The following is an 18,844-nucleotide window of genomic DNA, read 5'->3' as shown; positions in this document are numbered from 1 at the left end:
AGAGCGGCGCCGGACTTCTGGGGACACCGCTTGTCAGGTTACGAGCACATCTCGGAAGGAGCGGACCGGTTCAGTATTTGTTGCACAGTCCATAACTGCTGCATATCTCCCAATGGAGGTCACGTAGCCTTTTTTAATGTTAGTTTAAGGAGTTAAATCAGTCCATGAGCACACGTCAACACACTGAAGCTAAAAATAGTCAATCATTAATTGAGTTTTCTTACTCCCTCTCTTGTTTAAGTTCTGACAAACATTCCCAACTATAAAACACAGCGAGAATTATAGCCAACAGATTGTCTTAAAAGGTCAGTACATCCAATTTAAAAAAAAAAAAAAAAAGCTGATTATTTGATATTGATAATATAGGTCTGAGATTCGTTTCTTAATAAATCCAGAATATCATCCTGAACCTTGAAAACCTCGCCAGCAACAGCAGACATGTTGACTTGTCGTAGGAGGCAGAGCACAGGTGACGCTAATCGTATTAACGAGCAGCAATTAGCAGCATTGGTTACACCTGTGTTGGCCGGCTGTGGAAGAAGTTCAGCTCAGCTTCTCGCCACAAAAACAAACAACTCGTTTCATTTGCACCCTTTAGTTCTTTGATTTTCTCGTATTTCTCATGCAGCATCTTCATGCCCTGCTTTGCTCCACGTCTCAAAGGGTTTCTCAAGGACATCACAGGCAACTACATGGCTTCCTTCGTGGTCGCGGGCGGTTTCCTCGTTCTCTGCTCTTTGACCGTCACCACTCTGCCGCACTACTTCTCCTGCGAAGAGCCGCCGCAAAGATGTTCACTTGACGAGAAAGATAAGGGTTTACATCCAGAGTTGGAACAGATGCGTAGTTCGCCCTCCGACACCAATCGCAGAGGAGTTAATGAAGTATCCAGTAACCCGCAAGAATGTGTAGCTTAAGGGTTCAGGAGCCTTGTTGACACTCTTCAGTCCAGCCAGCACAACGATGGTTAATATGCTGCTCCACATGTCGCTGGATGGCTACGTGTTTGCATTATACCTCAGAGATTCAGAACCAAAGAAGACAGGAGCTGACTATATGAAACTGACAGCATAAAGGGGCCCGTGAGTTCCTCACCCTGTTACACATCCCACATGATTACATGCCATCAAGTTTCTGCTTACTTGACTAAAACGCAAATTAAAAATGTTGCACTTACATGATTGATCTTCACTATCCTCACTGGAACAATGTTATTTTGATGAAGCAGAGATGACACAGCATTATGGACCTTAATGAATTTGCTAATTTGTGCCTGTAGATTTATGAATTCAAGAAACTGAATGTCTTAATGATTAATAGCCCCCCCCTCCTCCTCCCCTGTGAGCAAATGAGTAGCTCCTAAAGAGCTGCAGAAACCAGCAGTGTTTCCAGCCTCAGGACTTTGAATCGGTGCGTTGCAGTGTGTCGTGTTGCCACAGACGGGAACATAAGACTTCTTACCAAAATGTATTTTCAGATCACACACACTCATCGCTGGCTCAAGCTCTTTGTACTTTCTGTAAACCATAAACTGTGTCACTGTGACCTGCTGGCAAAAATCCAAATGCAAAAGTCATGTGACTTCTGAGTAAATGACTCTAGCACACCCAGGCTGCAACCTGACACTTGTGTTTGAAATGAGATATTTTGTACTTCTTGATTAAAAAGCGTCTTTACGTTTAGTACTTTGTGTCTGTCTTAAACATATCGGGCAGCTCTGCTGTGGTAACCTTTTGCTTGTGATAAAATGATGGCGCCCTCTGCTGGAGATGTGTACTCGGTACAGCGAACATACACTGTACACACTATTAGAACGATGAATACTTAAACGTGTATGTTTTGTATTGCAGTTTATTTGATCATGATACAAATCTCAAGTACCTCACACAGTTTAACAAAACAAACATGAACACTGTCTCCAAATGTCCGGAATGTATAAAAAAAAAAATCTGTGTACATTACAATTTGATGGAAGAGTTCACTTAATCTTTGCAACAATTATGTCCATTTCACAAAGAACACTGCCCTTTAAAAAAAAAAAGTCCCAAACAGATCCACCAGATTGTAATTAAGAAACCTTGGCAGAGTGATGACACCCTCTGCTACACAGACGCCTCATGCTGCTCTCATAACGCTGCCACAGTGTTCCCGCTCGGACGCGATTCTTCTGGTCTGACGTGTTCACACAAAAGAATTCACTGTTTTCCATCCCCTCTGAAGTCAACACCAGCTGAGCTATGACCGAACATGTGGCACGTAGCCAGGGAAAGTGTGTGTGTGTGCGTTGGATACTACCACGTTTGCTATATATGTGTGTTTGAGAGCATGCAAGTGGGAAATGTGGCATTGTACAGCGGGGTGACGAGGAGGCTACAGCCGGTTAAGTTCTGGCGTCTGCGCTGCGGCGTTTGAGCTTCTCCGGGTTGTTTGAAGCCATGTGTGAAAAGTCTCTGAAGATGTCCTGGTAGGTTTCATCACCTGGAAGACGAAAAAACAAACACACAAGAAGACATGAGTCTAAAAGCGTGACATTTAGTATATGGTAATAATAGTATCACAAGCGTCAAAGTTTAAGAAATCCAGTCTTAAATGAATGCCATCTCTTTAAAGTCTTGGCTCTCTGCTCATGAGGCGCAGCTGTGTTTGAATCTCTCGTCAAAAGCTGCGTGATTTTGGAGAGCAGACAGAGTTGTAGCCTTAAAAAGCGAGAGGCATGCAGTTGAACAAATAAAACACACACACACACATTGGGGCATGCACATGCACTTTACCTCGTAGTTCGCAGTAGGTGTGCACACTGCACAAGCAGTTGAGACCAGCTCGACATCTCAGCGGGCAGAGGACAAAAAGGCACATGAGTGCACACAACAAAGACACACACACAACAGTGATGAAGCACGTCAAATACTGACCAGCAGTTGTTTCAAGCAGACGAAAAAGCATCACGTTTCCATTCCTTCATGAGTGAAACGGCTATAAAATAAAAGCCTTGATAGCCACTAGAAGGACAGTCATGAAAGAATGGACTTTGCAGCTTGGAAAAGGAGCCAAATGACAAAATGCAAACAAAACCCAACTGTTAACCTTTAAAAGCTCAAGAGCCGCAGCACTGAGCTCTGGGAAGTCTGATAAATACAAACACGTGATGTACAACAAGAGGTTCAAACTGTGTCGCTATTCACAGAACAGCGGGATAAAAAAAAAATCGTCCAAACCAGACATTGAACTTAGCTTACATGACTGGACTGAAAAAAAAACAACCAGTACACAAACACAATAAAAAGGACCTGATGAAGCCAGAACACTCTACATACTGTATATAAAAATATCCCAAATATACAATATAAAAAATAGGCCTCGTATAAGTCTGTTCTATATACATACATATAAACCTCTGTTAGAAACACCCACTTGCAGCACTCTGTGTTCAGAGATCGTGTGGTTTCAAAGTGCAGGAGGATGTGCGTTTGCAATTCAAAGTGCACTTCTGTTTCACATGACATTTCCCCGTCTTCACTGATGTGAATGAATCTGTTCTCAGAGGCTCTCTGCCTTCACACTGCGTGTCGTACCCCGTGTTCTGGCTTTCACTTGGTTGGTTTACAAGAATTTCATTTGATGCTTTTCTCAATGAAGGCAATGTTCCTTTTGTTTGTTTTATGTGATGATGCGCGTTTCCTTGAATGGTATGGGTGGAAGGCCACATGATTTATGATGCTTAACAAACATGTTTTTCCTTTCAGCTCACGAGCAAAAACAGGCTCATTCCAGTCTCTTGTCCTGGGGCCGGTTTCTCTCCGCACTAATCATTTTGCCCCCCCAGAGCCCAGCCACTTATGTGGTTCTTTAGAGCCTGCAGGCTCTTCCTGGTGTGGGCCCGCCCTCCTCCTCCTGTCCCGTCTAACAAACCCCCGGACCCCTGCCCCCCCGATTGACCTGATTGGCCAAACGCTCCGTCCATCTCCCGCATCTCCTTGTTCATTTTGGCGATCCGCAGCCTGAGGAGGAAGAGGATCAGTTCAGAGAAGCCGGCTTACATACGTCAACATGCGAGTTCTGTTCTCGTCCCACAAATACTCACAAAGTGACGATGTCAGCGTTGGCGGTGTCCACGGCAATGGTTATGGGGTCTTTCTGGTTCTTGTCTTTGGCGTTGTAGTCTGCTCCTCGCTTCAAGAAGAGACAGACCAGCCTGGAAAAGCAAAGAGATAAAGTGTGTGAGAAAAAAAACGAAATCACGTTCCAGATTTCAGGAAGCTTAGTTTAACAAGTTTTCTGATATTTCATGTGTAAATATACAAATGAAGTGCTTTTACAATTGACCAGCGAAGACAGTTGCATCTCAAAAATCACCGTAACTTTTTTATTCATCTTTGCGGTTCTTCAGGAAGAGGAAGTGCAACAAGTGGACTTTTAGTTCCTAGTTTTGTTCCTGAATATAAGTACCCGTGGCCCTTTTTAGTTCTTGTAACTATTTGGTCAAAGAGTCTTGTTCTCTTGTAAACCTTATTCTTGAATGTACCTTCACAATAAAACTTCCTCTTAAAATGATGACAAATCATGCTCCAAACCATGTGCTCCAAGCAGAAGTGTGCAGTCTGTCCCAGGCCAGATGAGACGAGGGACAGACTTCCTGATAAGCAGCACCGCTACAAATCGTGAAATAACGCTCTCCGTGTTATCTGCGTTTTGTTCCTTTCAGTTTAAACTACCAGGTTATTTTTGCTGTAAAGCTACAATGGGAAACTTTACAGTGCTTTGAAAGCAAACATCAATACAAATAAAGAATGTCAAGTGCACAAACGTAAAAATAACATTCTGACATCAAGTTGGACTGATGACTTGACCAAAACATCACATCGTGTCACCTTTTGCACACCTTTTCTTTGGTCAATGTGGGAAATTAGACAGTTCATATGTGTCACAGCTTGTGTGTGTGTGTGTGTGTGTGTGTGTCCTACCCGGTGTGACCCAGGATGGTGGCGTGGTGAAGCGGTCCTCTCCCAGTGCTGTCTGCCTGGTTGACGTTGGCACCGTTCTGCAGCAGGAACTCGCAGGCTGCCAGCGCATTCTGGTCAGGAAACAGGAACGCACGAGGCGCCATTTGTTTATTTTCAACAGACACACACCACCTACACGATCTGCTCTGAAGCTCTCCCTACTATCGCCTCGTCCAAACAGGTAAACATATAAAGTCCCAACTAGTGGGGGCCATAAAGGCTGCAAAGTGATGGACGGAAGGAAAGACAGTTGCCAGATGGCGGCGCTAAAGGAGAGGTTAACGTCGTCAACTCAAGCTCGAGCTCTCCTCACCGCCGAGACCGCCTGTATCAGCGGCGTGCTGGACTCCTCGGCCACGTTGACCCAGTTGACGCTGGCTCCGTGGGCCAAAGCGTCGGCCATGACGGGGAAGTTCTGCAGGGCTGCCGAGCGGTACAGCAACGCCCCGGGGTGAAGCCCGCTCAGGTCCTCCACTTCCTCCTCCACTTCTGAGGGGGGGGGAATTAACGTCTCTTTTTGTCAAATTGAAGACGTGACACATTTGAAATGTGCTCCTCTGACGGTCCATGTTGAACACGCAATGAACACGCATCAGCGTGCAATGTTTATCTCACCTTTGTGTGTATTGTTCTTTTGGACGAGGTCACTGGGGCTCAGCCCTGAGGAGAGAGAGAGAGAGCGCCACGATTACTGGTTTATCCTGCTGACTGCAACAGCGCGCACACACAACACAGCTTTGGGGATTGTGTGTGTGTGTGTGTGTTTGTTTGACAGCAGCAGGAGTATGAAGAGTGATGGACTTAGATCTTTAAAAGCACGCTGGTCTTCCATCCGCGTTTACCTGTGAGCCGAGGCAGAGTGGCTCGGTTCGGTTTGGGTTTGAGCGCCGGCCGCTGCACGGCCCGGTCCTGCGTGTCCGCTCGGTTCCTCCTGCCGCTGGATCGCCTCTGCAGGGGGTTCCTGGTCTCGGGCAGCTTCTGGATGAACTTCTTCTCGACGTACTTTGATCGGATCCACGTCTCCTTGTCACTTCTGGAAGGGACAGCCGTGACAGATTAGAGAGAAGGAAAGAAGACGATGGGAGGGAACTCGTGTTTCTTCAGCAGTCTTCTCTCACACAGCAAAAGCAAACAAAGCAGACATGCAGGCCTGTGTTCGTCAGTGTGTTTCTGGTTTTACTCCTTCTCTGTTTGACTCCACATCTTACTTGTGCAGCTGTGAGACAAGAACGCTTCACACATGTCCTCGTGGGGCTCAGTGTCTTTTAATTAACTCGTAAATTCTGTTAAAAAGAGCTCCATTTAGGGGCCTCCTTTCTCTGCCATTTAATGACCGCACAAACGCAAGCTGTCGACCGCTTAAAAACAACAACAATCCATGTTTATCAGCTGTTGTTGCAAGGGATTTGAGTTGTCAATATGTCACAGAAAAACAAACAAAGCAAGACTTCAAAAGCCCAGACAGGAGGATACTGAAAGCGCATGCTGCAGAGAGCATGCAGCCTGACAGCAGGCTTCCGGAGGACACTTTAGTCACAACGTCAATCATGTGCATCGGGTACCTGTGGCACTTCCTGTCTGCTGCGACACAACAGAGAGGAGAACAGGAAGTCAAAAAATAGGTCGAAAGAGAGTCGTAGGCCGCTGAGATATTCATCTGTAAATCCACATAGATCTTAAGGGACGGTTACATTTTTAAAGATCAGCCACTGAAACCACTGATTTTCTCCACACACACACATATAAACCTTTTCAGAGATGTGGAGAGTTGATTCACGCACACTTTGTCTTCATCATCAACGTACAAACTGGCAGAAATGAACCTTTATGTAATGACGTGAAGATGACAGCAGGAGGAGATGAAGAGTGTTTTCTTTTGTATTTCTGCTGATTTCTGCTGTCATGCTGGATGGACAGCTTGATATGTTATCGTTAGGAAATAAAGTTCCTTTAAAGACAGGTTTGTAGTACAGGTGTGACTAATTACCTACTGCCAATATTTCAAGAAACCCAGATGTGTGGTATGGAGGTTGCATTTGACCACCAGAAGTTAGCACGCCGATATGTTATTATAATTTGGGACACACCCTCATTTGAGGTATTTTGGGGGAAATCCATCTCAAGGAAAACAAAGTCTCTGACTGTGGATTGAAAACAAAACATAAACAATGTGGAACATTTTGTGCTTTTTCTTTCATTTTTGGCTGCTTGTTTAATCACCAGATCAATCAGGTTTGTGTGTTTTCACTTAAAAAGGGACTTTTACTCTCCAGAGTGGGTCGAGCTCCAGAAACACCGGGTCCTATGTTTCCCGTATTGCAACCAAGAGCATCTTTTTGTTCGACCCCGTTCTCCTTTTAAAACGCCACGTTGTCACAACTAAAATAGACTTTCTGCTGAAAACATGAAGCCTAAAGCCAAAGCCAAGATACCCCCGATGACATCACCCGGGTCATTGCCCTCCAGAGCCAGATAAGACACAGCAGTACCGTCTGTGAAGGGTAAACCGAGCCGCGTGTGTAAACATTGGGCAGTTTGTACCTGGGACTGGAGGGGTGGGGCTTCTTGATGGTGATCTCATCAATCCGGGCCTCGTAGATCCTGTTGATTACGGTGTTTCCTAATTCACACATCAACTGAAGAAGGCAAAGACACAGTGTGATGTATTTCAGTGCTATATTTGGAGAGTTCAGCTCATTTAAACTATTCCATAATGCATTTGATAATCATCTTACCGAGAGGACTTCTTGTTAACACAGAAAACACAATGTTGAGGTTCAGTTAAAAGGTTGCATTACCTTAATGAGCTCTGGCTCCCAGGAGTCCAGAGTGAGGGAGCGCACTTTGGAAAAATGGACTCCCAGGCTCCTGTGAAGTGGAGGAAACCATTAAAGCTTCGGTTTCATGCCGAGTGCGAGTGTGTAGAAGTGTGTGTGTGTGTGTGAATGTACCTGTGTATTCCTGAGCAGACGATACAAAGCGTGATGCCCAGGTTGATGGAGGCCCAATCGGGACCAGGCTCCCCACAGTCGCTGCACTGCTTGTTCCCCGGGATGGCCTGGACCTCCTCCAGGGCCTTGCAGCCCTTGTTCTCCTGATCCGCTCCTCCCCCTCCTCCTCCCAAACTGTTCGCCGTCACCGAGCTGCAGCGCTGTCTCTGATAACCACACACACACAAATACAGGAATGAGGAGACGAACAAAGGCACAGAACGTCCTCTGTATCTCCTCGGATTAAATTCCCACTGAAAAAATGTAGGTATAGAAGATGATGTGCGTGTGTGTGTGTGTGTGTGTGTGTGTGTCCTCACTGGGCTGTGTGGGTCCTCTCTGTGCTCCTGAAAGGCTGAGGCGATGCTGTTTTGGACGGCACTGATCCACCCCTGCTGCTGCCTTTCAGAGTCTGCCTGCAACAAACAACACCTACACACACACACACACACACTTAACACCGATAACATTCACCAGCATCGCTTAAACACACGTATGCATGAACGCACAAACATGTTCGCCCACGCATACTCACTTTGACGGGGAGACCACTTCAAAGCAGAACCGCCTCTCGTTTTCGGCGCTGTGCTTCACTGTGCAGAGACGCAAGTCCTCCACCACAACTGTAGGCTGGTCCTGAGAGCCACGCAGGAGGGAAAACATGCAGGTCAGACGCCGCATGTTACACACACATTTGTGTGTTCTTTGTTTGGCTGTTCAAGCCTTTTTTGTGCATATAAATAGTGACATTTATCTGAAATATACCTTGAATTTCTTCTGGTACACCAGCTGATTTTTCTGAATTGAAAACCAACGCCTGGAGAGAGAAGATGAAAAGGTCAAAGAGTCAAGGATTAAGCCTTTTACACACACACACACACACACACACACACACACACACACACACACACACACACACACACACACACGTTTGAGTCCCTTTGATGTGACGTATGGAGGGAGAAGAGCACAAAGACAATGCAGCTGTTCTGCGTGAGACAACCTCTGGGTGAACTTGTACCTGCTCCAGGTCTTGAAGGTGTTGCTGGCTCTCTTGTAGAGGTAGCCCTCCATGGCGATCCCATTAGCGGCGTCAGCGCTGAAATCCATGATCGAGTCATCATAGGACACGTCCTGGAAATATTTAAGAAAAACAACTCACTTAGTGGAAATGCAATTCGTGTTCACGGCCTATTACTGGACTTGAATTGTGGTTAAAATTGAGATTGATGAAAGTGTGCATCTAAATGTAGATTTTGATGAACGCGGCACCTTTTTCTTGATTGCAGCGTGTCTTTGCTCCATGTCCCTCTTCTCCCGGGCAGAGTTCAGGACAAACTGAGTGTGCTATTAAAACAGAAATAGACTCAATGGACACAAATATTGATGATGAAATGATGTACATTATTCCACTCATCACGGTCTGAAAGCGCTCTTACGTATAATCTATTAAACTCTCCGACACATGTATTGATTTGCAGTTTTACTCAGCTAAGGAACAGGTTAAGGGATGAAGGACACATCAGCAGTGTGTTTTATGTGGAACATATTAGCTAAGACAAGTGTTCTGAGAAGCTATAAAGAGTAGAATTGCATGGATTCTGATTTATGTACATATGTATCTCTATTAGTGCCCATTCAGTTATTGCCTTGTCCGTCGATTCACTGAACTCAAAGGACTACTTTCCCTTTCCAACATCAACAAGTTCACAGTAGGTTATCACTTCTGCAGTCTTTGATCTTCAGGAAAAAGGAATTAGGAAGTGTTGAACCTTTTCCTACATCCTGTGTCAAACTGAAGAACACCACTCGTAGTTTCTTCCCCCCCCCCCCCCCCAATACATAGTACGTCAAACACCAGGATGTCCTACTGCATCCAGGAGCAATGTTATGATCAAGTATGTTGTCCCATTTGAACACTGCAGTCCGTACTAAAAGTAAAAAGAAAAAGTGTGCGCTTTGGAACACAGCTGTTGTCTCTCTCTTATCTGCTTACTCTGGTTCCTATCGTTTCCTCTTGAAACAGGAAGCACTTTAAAGGACTACGATACGGACAGTGAACACCGGCAAATTCATTTCCTGTTTTAAATCCTTTTAATTCAGCAGAAACACAATAACCCTGCTGCTGCTGCTCAAGGTTGACGGGGCGAAACATTTTTCCAGCTTGGAAAGTCAAAGAACAGGAACTGTCACACACACACACAGACACACACACACACACACACAGCCATGTGAAATATTTCCTGTTGTTGCTCACTTTTTCCTGTCACGATGAAAGCGTGATGTCATCTTGTGCGACTGCTCGGCCCTGCCGCCCTTTAGAAAGACGCCAAGAACTCATCTGATGCAACTTACCCAAACTAAATTTGGGGTCTTTTGCTTGAAAAGTTGCCGTGTGGTTCGCTGAACACCGACATGTTTTAGTTTACGTTCAAACATGCTTTATGTATATCTCAAAGCTGAAATTAACATTTTGAATCCACTGTATGCCTCATAAAAAGGATTTCCAATGTTTGCATCAGCGTGTGGTCAACTTCTCTTAAACTGGCACACTCTCCGATTGTTTCACTCGAACAACAGACTTCTACCACGGCGGACATTTTTGACGCGTCATAGTAGGAAAAGCACAGGTGTAGTTAACAACGTTAATGATGTAGCTGCATTCCACGTAGGCGAGGCCCTGATATTGTGCGGGCTGGTTCCCTGGAATAGCTCACTGGGACACTTACTATACAACATTTATCAAAACAAGGCAAAGAGGAAGGTCTAAATAACAAAAAAAAAAGCCAAATTTCGTGTTGGTAAACTTTGCTTTTTCTACCTGAAACGTGAACTACGTCCCCTCTGAATCCTTGTACGCTGCTGAGCGGATGAAACAAACAACACAGAGACCTGCTCCTTTAAAGCATTGCTCCTCCACAGTGTTTGAGGAATGTTGTCTTATAAGGTCAAACGCTCCAGAGCAGCTTCGAAAAGGGACCTTGTGGCGAGGCGGTTACTTTAATTGCATGAATACAAATGTGCTTATTTGCCGTCTTTCCAGGAGTTAAGACCAGAGAATCCAATCAGGCTTTAACCAAGCAATTACCTCTTCGTTCAATTTCCGTCGATACTCGTCCAGTTCTGAGAGAGACTGGTGGCCATGTTGGAAGAGCTGAGCCTGGGCCTCCATCAGTGACAACATCTGACAGGAAGCATGAGAAAGTATTTACAAAAACTCCTCCATCCATACATACTTAAAGATGTAGACGCCAGGTTTGTTTTTTCTTTACAAAAGCAACAACATGATGATTCAACATGAACTCACTGCCATCAGAATGTCCGTCTTCTTCTTGGCCTCAATGACGTTGATCTGAAACAAAAAGGAAGCAGCGGTTTGAGACGGCGCTCCCGTTTCCATAACCGAAATCTCATCGAGCAGCTGAACCTCTGGGCGTCACAGCCACACGGCTGGAGAAAAGCCCCGAGGCAAACCTGTTCTCATTCACAACATCAGAACCTGAATGCTCTGGTTAGGTGACTGGTTTCCCCTTTAAACTTCCTTTTGGCAGACTGGAACATTTGATTTCTCACATTACGATCATCAACGGAGGGGAATCTGGTTTGAATGCCGGCATTAAAAGCCTGCTAAGCTAAATAAAATGCAGTTCCTGGTGTCTTTTATTCCTGGAGCCCAACCCAAAGTGAAAAAGTCGGTTGTTTCACATCACCCAGCGTTCTCTCTCACCTGCAGGACATAATCCATGGCCTCAGACCGGAAGGTCCTGCGTGCGTTGAGCAGCGCATTGCTCGCCTCCTCCACTTCGTGCAGTTTCCCCCGGGGCGCCTGAGCGTTCCTCACCAGCGCCCCCTCCAGGCTTTCGCTGCTGCGCTCAAACTCCTTGCGCACATCCTTGAAACGTCGCACATCCCTGCGAGACAAGGCGGAGGGAAGAGGAAAATTAGAGAAAAGAGGAAAATTACCAACAGACAATTTGGAGATTTGCAGTTTTAACTGGAAGATGTAAGCTCAGCGGGTTAAACCACATTTAAAATGTATCACCGGATAAAAATGGAACTGATCACTATTGTCCCATTGCTATGAGACATCCTCTCTAATCGAATCCACCGTACCATTCCCACTAATAAGAGCAGCCAGAGTACGAGGAGACGTCGAACAAAGGAACATGATCCTTTCATATTTTTGAGTGTGTGTGCTAACGGTTCTGCAGGGGGAGCGACTGAGTGCGACTGAAAGATGAGACGAAAAAGCAGCTCACTGACTCTTTGACAAAGTTCTGCAGCTTGGTCTTCACCGACTTCTGTGTGGTCTCAATCACTTCCTGGAAAAGGGGAAAAGGAGACCGAGATGAAATCGATCACAGTGAGCACAGACCACTGCTGAATGCTCCGCGGCCGATCAGCGTTGTGAGTGGAGATGGTGGTGAAAAGACGGTGAAGTCAAAAGGGCCAGACAGACAGACAGACTCACCCCCTGAGCATCCAAGATGATAGACAGCTTTTTGGAGAATTTGTCCAAACACTCCTGCAGGATAGACATTTTAGATGAGACTCATCAAACATCTTATCATCTTAACAGCAATATCAACACAACGATCACCTCTGTTTCATGCCTGTCTGTTTCATGAAGCTTGTTTCTGTTTCATTAGAGTGCAGATTGGGATTCCAGGTTCAGTTCATTTGGTTTCATTCAAAACCATGTTGTGTAAAAAAAGTTAGATATCCGGAATTTGACGGTTTAATAAATCTGATTAAATAAGTGTACTTAAAAGTTAAAAAACACCTCTTTCTTTGGGTAAATGTGACATAATCTGAGTGGAAAAATGACCCGAGCGGCGTGCCGCTGTGCTGCTTTCACCTCCATCGTCTGGTCCCCGGAGCAGTGGTGTCCCAGATCCCGGAGGCCATTGACGAAGCTCTTGCTGGTCTGGCAGTAGACTCTGCCGGCCTCCAGCATGGCCTGGCATTGCTTCACAAGCTGGATGACGCAAACGTTCAACACCACAGTCAAATTCATCCTGAATACTCAAACCAGACTTGAGCGGTGACTAAAGGCCGGTCCTACTCGGTTGGAATGATTAAACATAGTGGAGTTATTCTCGGAGTCCACACATTAAAGCAGTGAAACAGTAACAGAGTTAGAGGCTGTTCCTGGAGAGCGTAATTACTGCGCATGCTGAATATGACCTCCGGCTTCTGTTGCATACTGTCTGGAGTTCAGTAAACTGCCTTTGAGACGGATTATCACTGGATTTACAGGCTGGATTTTTACTTCTGAACACTAGATTTTTTGATATGTCGGATAACAATACATCACCAATATTTTACCTGATAAAACGACATGTAGCGAGGCAAGATATTTAACAGATTTTATATTACAGATTAGGGGTGTAACGATACGCGTATTGAACCGTTCGGTACGAGGCTCACGGTTCGGTACGCATGACGAACCGAACAATACATTTGAATAAAAAGAAGATTTTTTTTTCTTCTTTTTTTTATACCTTTATTTAACCAGGTAGTCCCGTTGAGATTAAAAATCTCTTTTGCAAAATGAAAGTAACAATACAAGATGTAAGCAAGATGTAAGTAACAATGCTACATAACATTAAGGAGCAGTTTTTGTTTTTTATGCTGATGTGTTGCTGAGAAGACACCCCAGAAGACGGGTCACTCAGGTATAGTTCCATCATTGTTCAAAGTCAAAGAATAACTTCATGATGTTAGTTGTAATGAATAAATATATTTTAAAATCAAGTACATTTCTCTGGCATTTATAGTTTTCTACTGTACCGAACCGTGGCTCCACCGTATCGTACCGAATCCAACTGTGAATTTTGTGAACCGTTACACCCCAATTACAGATATAAAAAATGACTAAAATGACATACAATACAACATTTAGAACAGTAACACTGTTTAAGAAGTAGTACTACACATGTCCCATGTTAGCCAACAGTTGCCTATTTACACACCCAGCAGACATGGAGTAACATTAGCATTCATTTGGAGTCATGTTTCTTCTTCTTCTCAGGACTGGTTGGCGTGCCAAAGATGACTGTGTACTTTAAAAAAAAAAAGAGGAATTAACTCTTTGCTTTCTTTCGCAAATGTAAAGCTGTACCAATAAGAAGCGAACAACACACAGAGGTTTGACAGCTTCTGGCTCAACTGCTCTGGTGGGACTAGTAGCTTCTGGTGGCTAATGTTAGCCAATGTTAGCAAACCTCAGACAGTTGCTGATGTGTAACTGACTTTTCTGGGTGACGTTGTTCCTGTTACGACTCTTTTGCTCTTGAAGTTAGAACAGTCGGAAGGCCTTGTTATTCCCAGCACAGTGTGTAAATGAGCCTTCAATGTACGACAGTTTATTTGAGCTTATCCAACATTTACACTGATAAGTATCTGATAAGCACCTGTGGGCCAATTGGTTCTTTTGATATTCAACACTTTGAAAAACGTCCAACACTCATGCAAGCAGGGACATTTCTTTATCTTTCTTTATCAGAGGTCAGAGGTCAGAGGTCAGAGCTGAGCTGCAGCGCAGACATGCAGCACGAGGGGTTTGAACCCAGTTAGTTCAGTTCTTTTCCTCAATCAATGCATCTCCCTGCTGACACACACAAATCACTCACTTGTGCTTTACAAGGAAAGTTAAAACGAACCAAGAGCTTTATCTAGGACCGGTATACTTCCATGTTTTTTAATCAAGGAACAGAAACACAACATGTGACAACATGAATATATGCTGTCGTATCAAAGCAGAACAAACTATTGTTCTCTCTGTTGTTGGACAACACGATGGGGAAGCAGCACCTGCGGCTACTTCCTGCTCTCTGTCAGGTGAAAAATACCTCAACTACCGCTGCCCACCTCTCACTTCACTGCCTCTTCACATGAGGAGCATGTGTCCAACAGCAATGTGTGTCTGTGTGTGTGTGTGTGTGTGTGTGTTGGAGGGAACATTTTTTGAGAAGTAGAGCATTGACTCACTGTGACATGATAAAAGTGTGTGTAGGTGTATGTAGCTCACCTTTTCTAATCGTGTCTCGAGTTCACTCACATCGCTTTGGACCACTTCGATGTCAGCTCTGAAACGGACACACAAAGTACACAATGTCACACACACACTCCCACACACACACACACACAGTAGCTTGGGGGTGAAAGGTCGCTCTATATTTACTCACAGCCGCACATGAACCCCAGAGTAATATTTTCCTTACATTTCATAGAGTTCATGGAATTTTTTACGAAAGTTAAGTCAAGCTGAAGGTAGTCGAAGTGATTCGTTCATTAATTGATTGGTCAAGTAATTGAGGAAAATGTTAATAATCGATGAATTGTTTTAAGTTCGTTCACAGGTTTCAAACGACTCAAATTTAAACTCCGACTCCACGACAACCTTTCTTGCTTGCATGCTGTTTATTGTGCTTCTTTGTAGCATAATGATTCTCTACAAACAGTAACATATCCCTTTTATTTTCGCAAAGGCTTTCAATCATTTTGTCCATTTTTTTATCTCATATTCTCTGTCTCATCTGTCTGATGAGAAGTGTGGATAACTCTGGCGCATTTACAGCAATGCCCATCATTGTGCAGTGTCCCCGCTAAATAGAAAAATTGCATTGCACGAAAAGTATACACTCAGACTCAGTTACGGATTGACACCCTGAAATTTTGTTTCTGAGTGCAAGAGCCTGGCCTTCTCAAACATCTCTCACTCAGAAGCTCTGTGCACGGCTAGATTGACAGCCAGTATCTCTCGCTGCCTCTCGTCTCAAACCAACAGCTCAACCATGTGGTTTCCGCTGCCTTCCACCAACAGACAGAGAGAGGGGGGGGGGGGGGGGGGAGAGGCGAGACTGAGTGGAAAGAGAAGAGAGGAGGGCCTGGACACACAGTAACTGTTTGTGCTTCTGTTTGTTAGTGTGGGGATGTTTGATTCAAAGTCTGAGGTCAGCTTGAAGAGAGGGAAAGAAAGGAGAGGATGAAAGGGAAGATGACAACGATTCCTTCATTAAAAGGGGACACATCCTTTCTCGTCTGCCTCTGAATTAGTGTCGCAGTGAGAAAGCAAATGAAGACAGAGCTGAAGCAGGGTTTCCGCCGTCGTTCTCCCCACAGAAGAAAAAAAAAAAACACACTTCCTGCCCACTCTGTTGATCACCTCAGCACATCTCGCCTCACTTCCTGTTGCCCTCCCCACCTCTTCGTTACCTAGTAACAGGAGGCAGCACATTTGACAGCCTGTCCCGAGCTGTCAGTTACAGCTTTTATCTGTTCATCCTCAGCCTTCCTTCACATTCTCTGCTCGTCGGTTTGATTGACTGTGTTTCGATGTGAAGGTAACTTCCCTGCCCCCTTTCTTTCCTCCCCTCGTTCCTTCCCCTTGCTCTCGGCCTGACACGAGGCCTCAACCACTGCAGCTGCCACTGCTCAAACTTTCCACCGCTGTTGCCGAAGCCTCACCAACTCAATACGGGCAACAGGGGAGGCCGAGGCTCCGGGGTTTGAAATACGCCAAATCAGCTGGAAGAGACGACACACACCAGCCGCTGTGACTCATGGCAGGATGCCAACAAGAGATCGGGGCACACCCAAAGTCTGCCAAACTCTCTGTCGAGCTGCTTGCAAAGCCAATTTCGCAACACTTCCCTTTTGGTGACACCAGATGCCGACTCCACTGTGTAGTGGAGTTACATTGACAGCATAGATAGGAACTTTAGAGGCTTTTAATGAGGCGTGAAAAGCATCAAAGTGAGGTGGAAAGTAGCTCAAAAAAGGGGCAGAATTCAGTGAGTGGCACAAATGCATGTATGCCATCCATCGTTTCATGTTTCTAATAAAAGATGTTGAGTGACAACAGGGCCAATGTAAGCTGCATGTGTTTCAATGACCCCGGAGCAGCAACATCTCACCTCAGATCAGTTTTTTGTTTTCGGCCCTGCAGGCCTGCATGGAGTTCCTTTTGTTGACCCCCAACACTTGCAATGACATGACTCAGACCCAGAGGGACCGCTGAGTGTGACTTATGAAGAAACACTGAATGCATTAACGCTCATTTTTGTCGTCTAAAAAGTCCCCTAACATTTGGAGCTATTGCAATAAGACCATCAAAAGGAATATAATTCATTATCCATCTTTTCCAGCCGATACTTTAAACTTCAGAAGGTAAATTGACTCACTTTTGCTGTGTTTTGCTGCTGGGAGTCAAGAGGTTAAGTCTCCTTTTTTTTTCATTGACTGCATCACGATTAAAGCACAGGTGGAATTCTTACCTGAAGCGCGGAGAGTCTTTCAAACACTCCTCAAAGTCCAGCTTGACTGTCATCACCTCCGTCTGTAGTCGCAGATCACTTCGAACACTTCACTAGATTTTCTTCGAATCCTCTCCGGAGCTCCAAGTGGACAGCAGCCCGACAAAAACAACACTAAATCTTCAGGTTTAAGGCTCCGGAACACCAGGGAATCATTCTTACAGTATCATTTGTATTCCTCCCGCAGCTCGTCCTGTTCAGCTTCTACTCTCTCTCTCTCTCTCTCTCTCGCTCTCTCGCGCTCTCTCTCTCTTGAAGTGACACCGCGTGCCTGAACTCTGTCGCACATCGGAAGCCACGAGACTTGTCACCACGTATGAATGAGATGTCAGCCGCGTTATTACCATAAATGTATTTTATCCGGGGGGAAAAAGGCGAAAGAGCCGTCTCTCTCTCTCTCTCTCTCTCTCGCTCTCTCTCTCTCTCACACACGCGCAGGCAGTCCAACCCTTCGTCTCACTATTATATTTCCGGGTTTATTACTCATGGCAAATTGTGGTTTTTTGAAGTAGGAAAAACTGCTCAAAATGAGAGGTTACACTCAAAAGTCTCTAATACTAATTACAGACCGAATATATTTGGTGAATCATATGAAAATATGGAGTTTAATTACATGTAATCTGATTTTTGATGTCATGCTGTACAGCTGGCCATGTGGAATATTTCTCCCCCCTCATTTGGTTTCTGCTGTTGCTGTTTGTGTATTCAACTTCTTTCCAGTTTCAGTGAACTGTGAGCGTCTCTTGAAGAGAGACTGTGTGTGTATTCTTGTCTGGCAACCTTTCCCCTTCTTCTTTATGTGTTGGTTGAGGTGGGAAGAAGGCTGCTGCTCTATCAATCACCCTCTGCTAATGAATCTATTTACTCTGGAAGCTCATTTCTGCCAAAAAAAAGGGGAGGAAAATAGGCTATGAGATGCTAAGTTTATCAATTGAAATGCCAAATTAAAATGGTGAGTTGCTAAATCACCAATATGAGAGTTCAACTTTTGAAATTATGAGTAGGCCTGTATAGAAATAAAAAGTATTTTACATCAAATGAATGAATGCAAAGTCCATCAATTGAGATTTATGGTTAAAATATGAGATGCTGGTAAAAGCTATGACTTACTAAATCATAACTATGTGCTATGTTAACACTTTGACTTGATATCAAGAGTTGAATTTGACCTATCTATCTATCTATCTATCTATCTATCTATCTATCTATCTATCTATCTATCTATCTATCTATCTATCTATCTATCTATCTATCTATCTATCTATCTATCTATCTATCTATCTATCTATCTATCTATCTATCTATCTATCTATCTATCTATCTATCTATCTATCTATCTATCTATCTATCTATCTATCTATCTATCTATCTATCTTATTATGTGCCCCACGCCCCCCTGCTGGTCATTAACAGTCACTGCAGCTCATCTGAAAACTGTCTGACAGATTTATCTTCCTTCACTTTGGTTCCTGTTGCACGCGCTCTTTTATTTCTCTGTCGGTGTATCTCTCAGAGCGCCGTGATGCCTTCAATG

The 18,844-nt window shown here is 44.5% G+C and overlaps 2 protein-coding genes across 2 annotated transcripts in view; one reads left to right on the top strand and one right to left on the bottom strand.

Moving 5' to 3' along the window:
• The window catches only part of slc16a13 (solute carrier family 16 member 13), a 3,254-nt gene extending 1,710 nt beyond the window's left edge, over window positions 1-1,544 (top strand). Inside the window, 1 exon segment of the mRNA XM_079295877.1 lies at window positions 629-1,544. Coding sequence (XP_079152003.1) covers window positions 629-917 — 289 coding nt within the window. The 3' untranslated portion in view covers window positions 918-1,544.
• Window positions 1,545-1,849: 305 nt separating this feature from the next.
• Window positions 1,850-17,587, bottom strand: acap1 (ArfGAP with coiled-coil, ankyrin repeat and PH domains 1). Its single transcript, XM_079295923.1, has 23 exons — window positions 17,272-17,587; window positions 15,024-15,081; window positions 12,849-12,968; window positions 12,462-12,515; window positions 12,254-12,312; window positions 11,718-11,901; window positions 11,298-11,342; window positions 11,079-11,174; window positions 9,263-9,337; window positions 9,012-9,124; window positions 8,756-8,807; window positions 8,526-8,626; window positions 8,311-8,422; window positions 7,952-8,157; window positions 7,799-7,868; window positions 7,542-7,636; window positions 5,843-6,033; window positions 5,616-5,660; window positions 5,314-5,489; window positions 4,962-5,071; window positions 4,082-4,192; window positions 3,937-3,998; window positions 1,850-2,478 (listed from the first exon to the last, which is right to left on the bottom strand). The coding sequence occupies exons 1-23, from the start codon at window positions 17,322-17,324 to the stop codon at window positions 2,381-2,383; spliced, it is 2,286 nt and encodes a 761-aa protein (XP_079152049.1). The 5' UTR covers window positions 17,325-17,587; the 3' UTR covers window positions 1,850-2,380.
• Window positions 17,588-18,844: the final 1,257 nt, after the last annotated feature.

Source organism: Melanostigma gelatinosum (assembly GCF_949748355.1).
Source record: "Melanostigma gelatinosum genome assembly, chromosome: 23".
NCBI classification, from domain to species: Eukaryota; Metazoa; Chordata; class Actinopteri; order Perciformes; family Zoarcidae; genus Melanostigma; species Melanostigma gelatinosum.
This window is presented reverse-complemented; position numbering and strand designations above follow the sequence as displayed.

Coding starts and splice junctions, on each gene's coding strand:
- acap1 (XM_079295923.1), bottom strand. CDS start 17,324: ATGACAGTCAAGCTGGACTTTGAGGAGTGTTTGAAAGACTCTCCGCGC. Junction 8,158..8,310: donor GAGAGGACCCACACAGCCCA/GTGAGGACACAC, acceptor TGTGGTTATCAG/AGACAGCGCTGCAGCTCGGT. Junction 6,034..7,541: donor CCCCACCCCTCCAGTCCCAG/GTACAAACTGCC, acceptor TGTCCCTTCCAG/AAGTGACAAGGAGACGTGGA.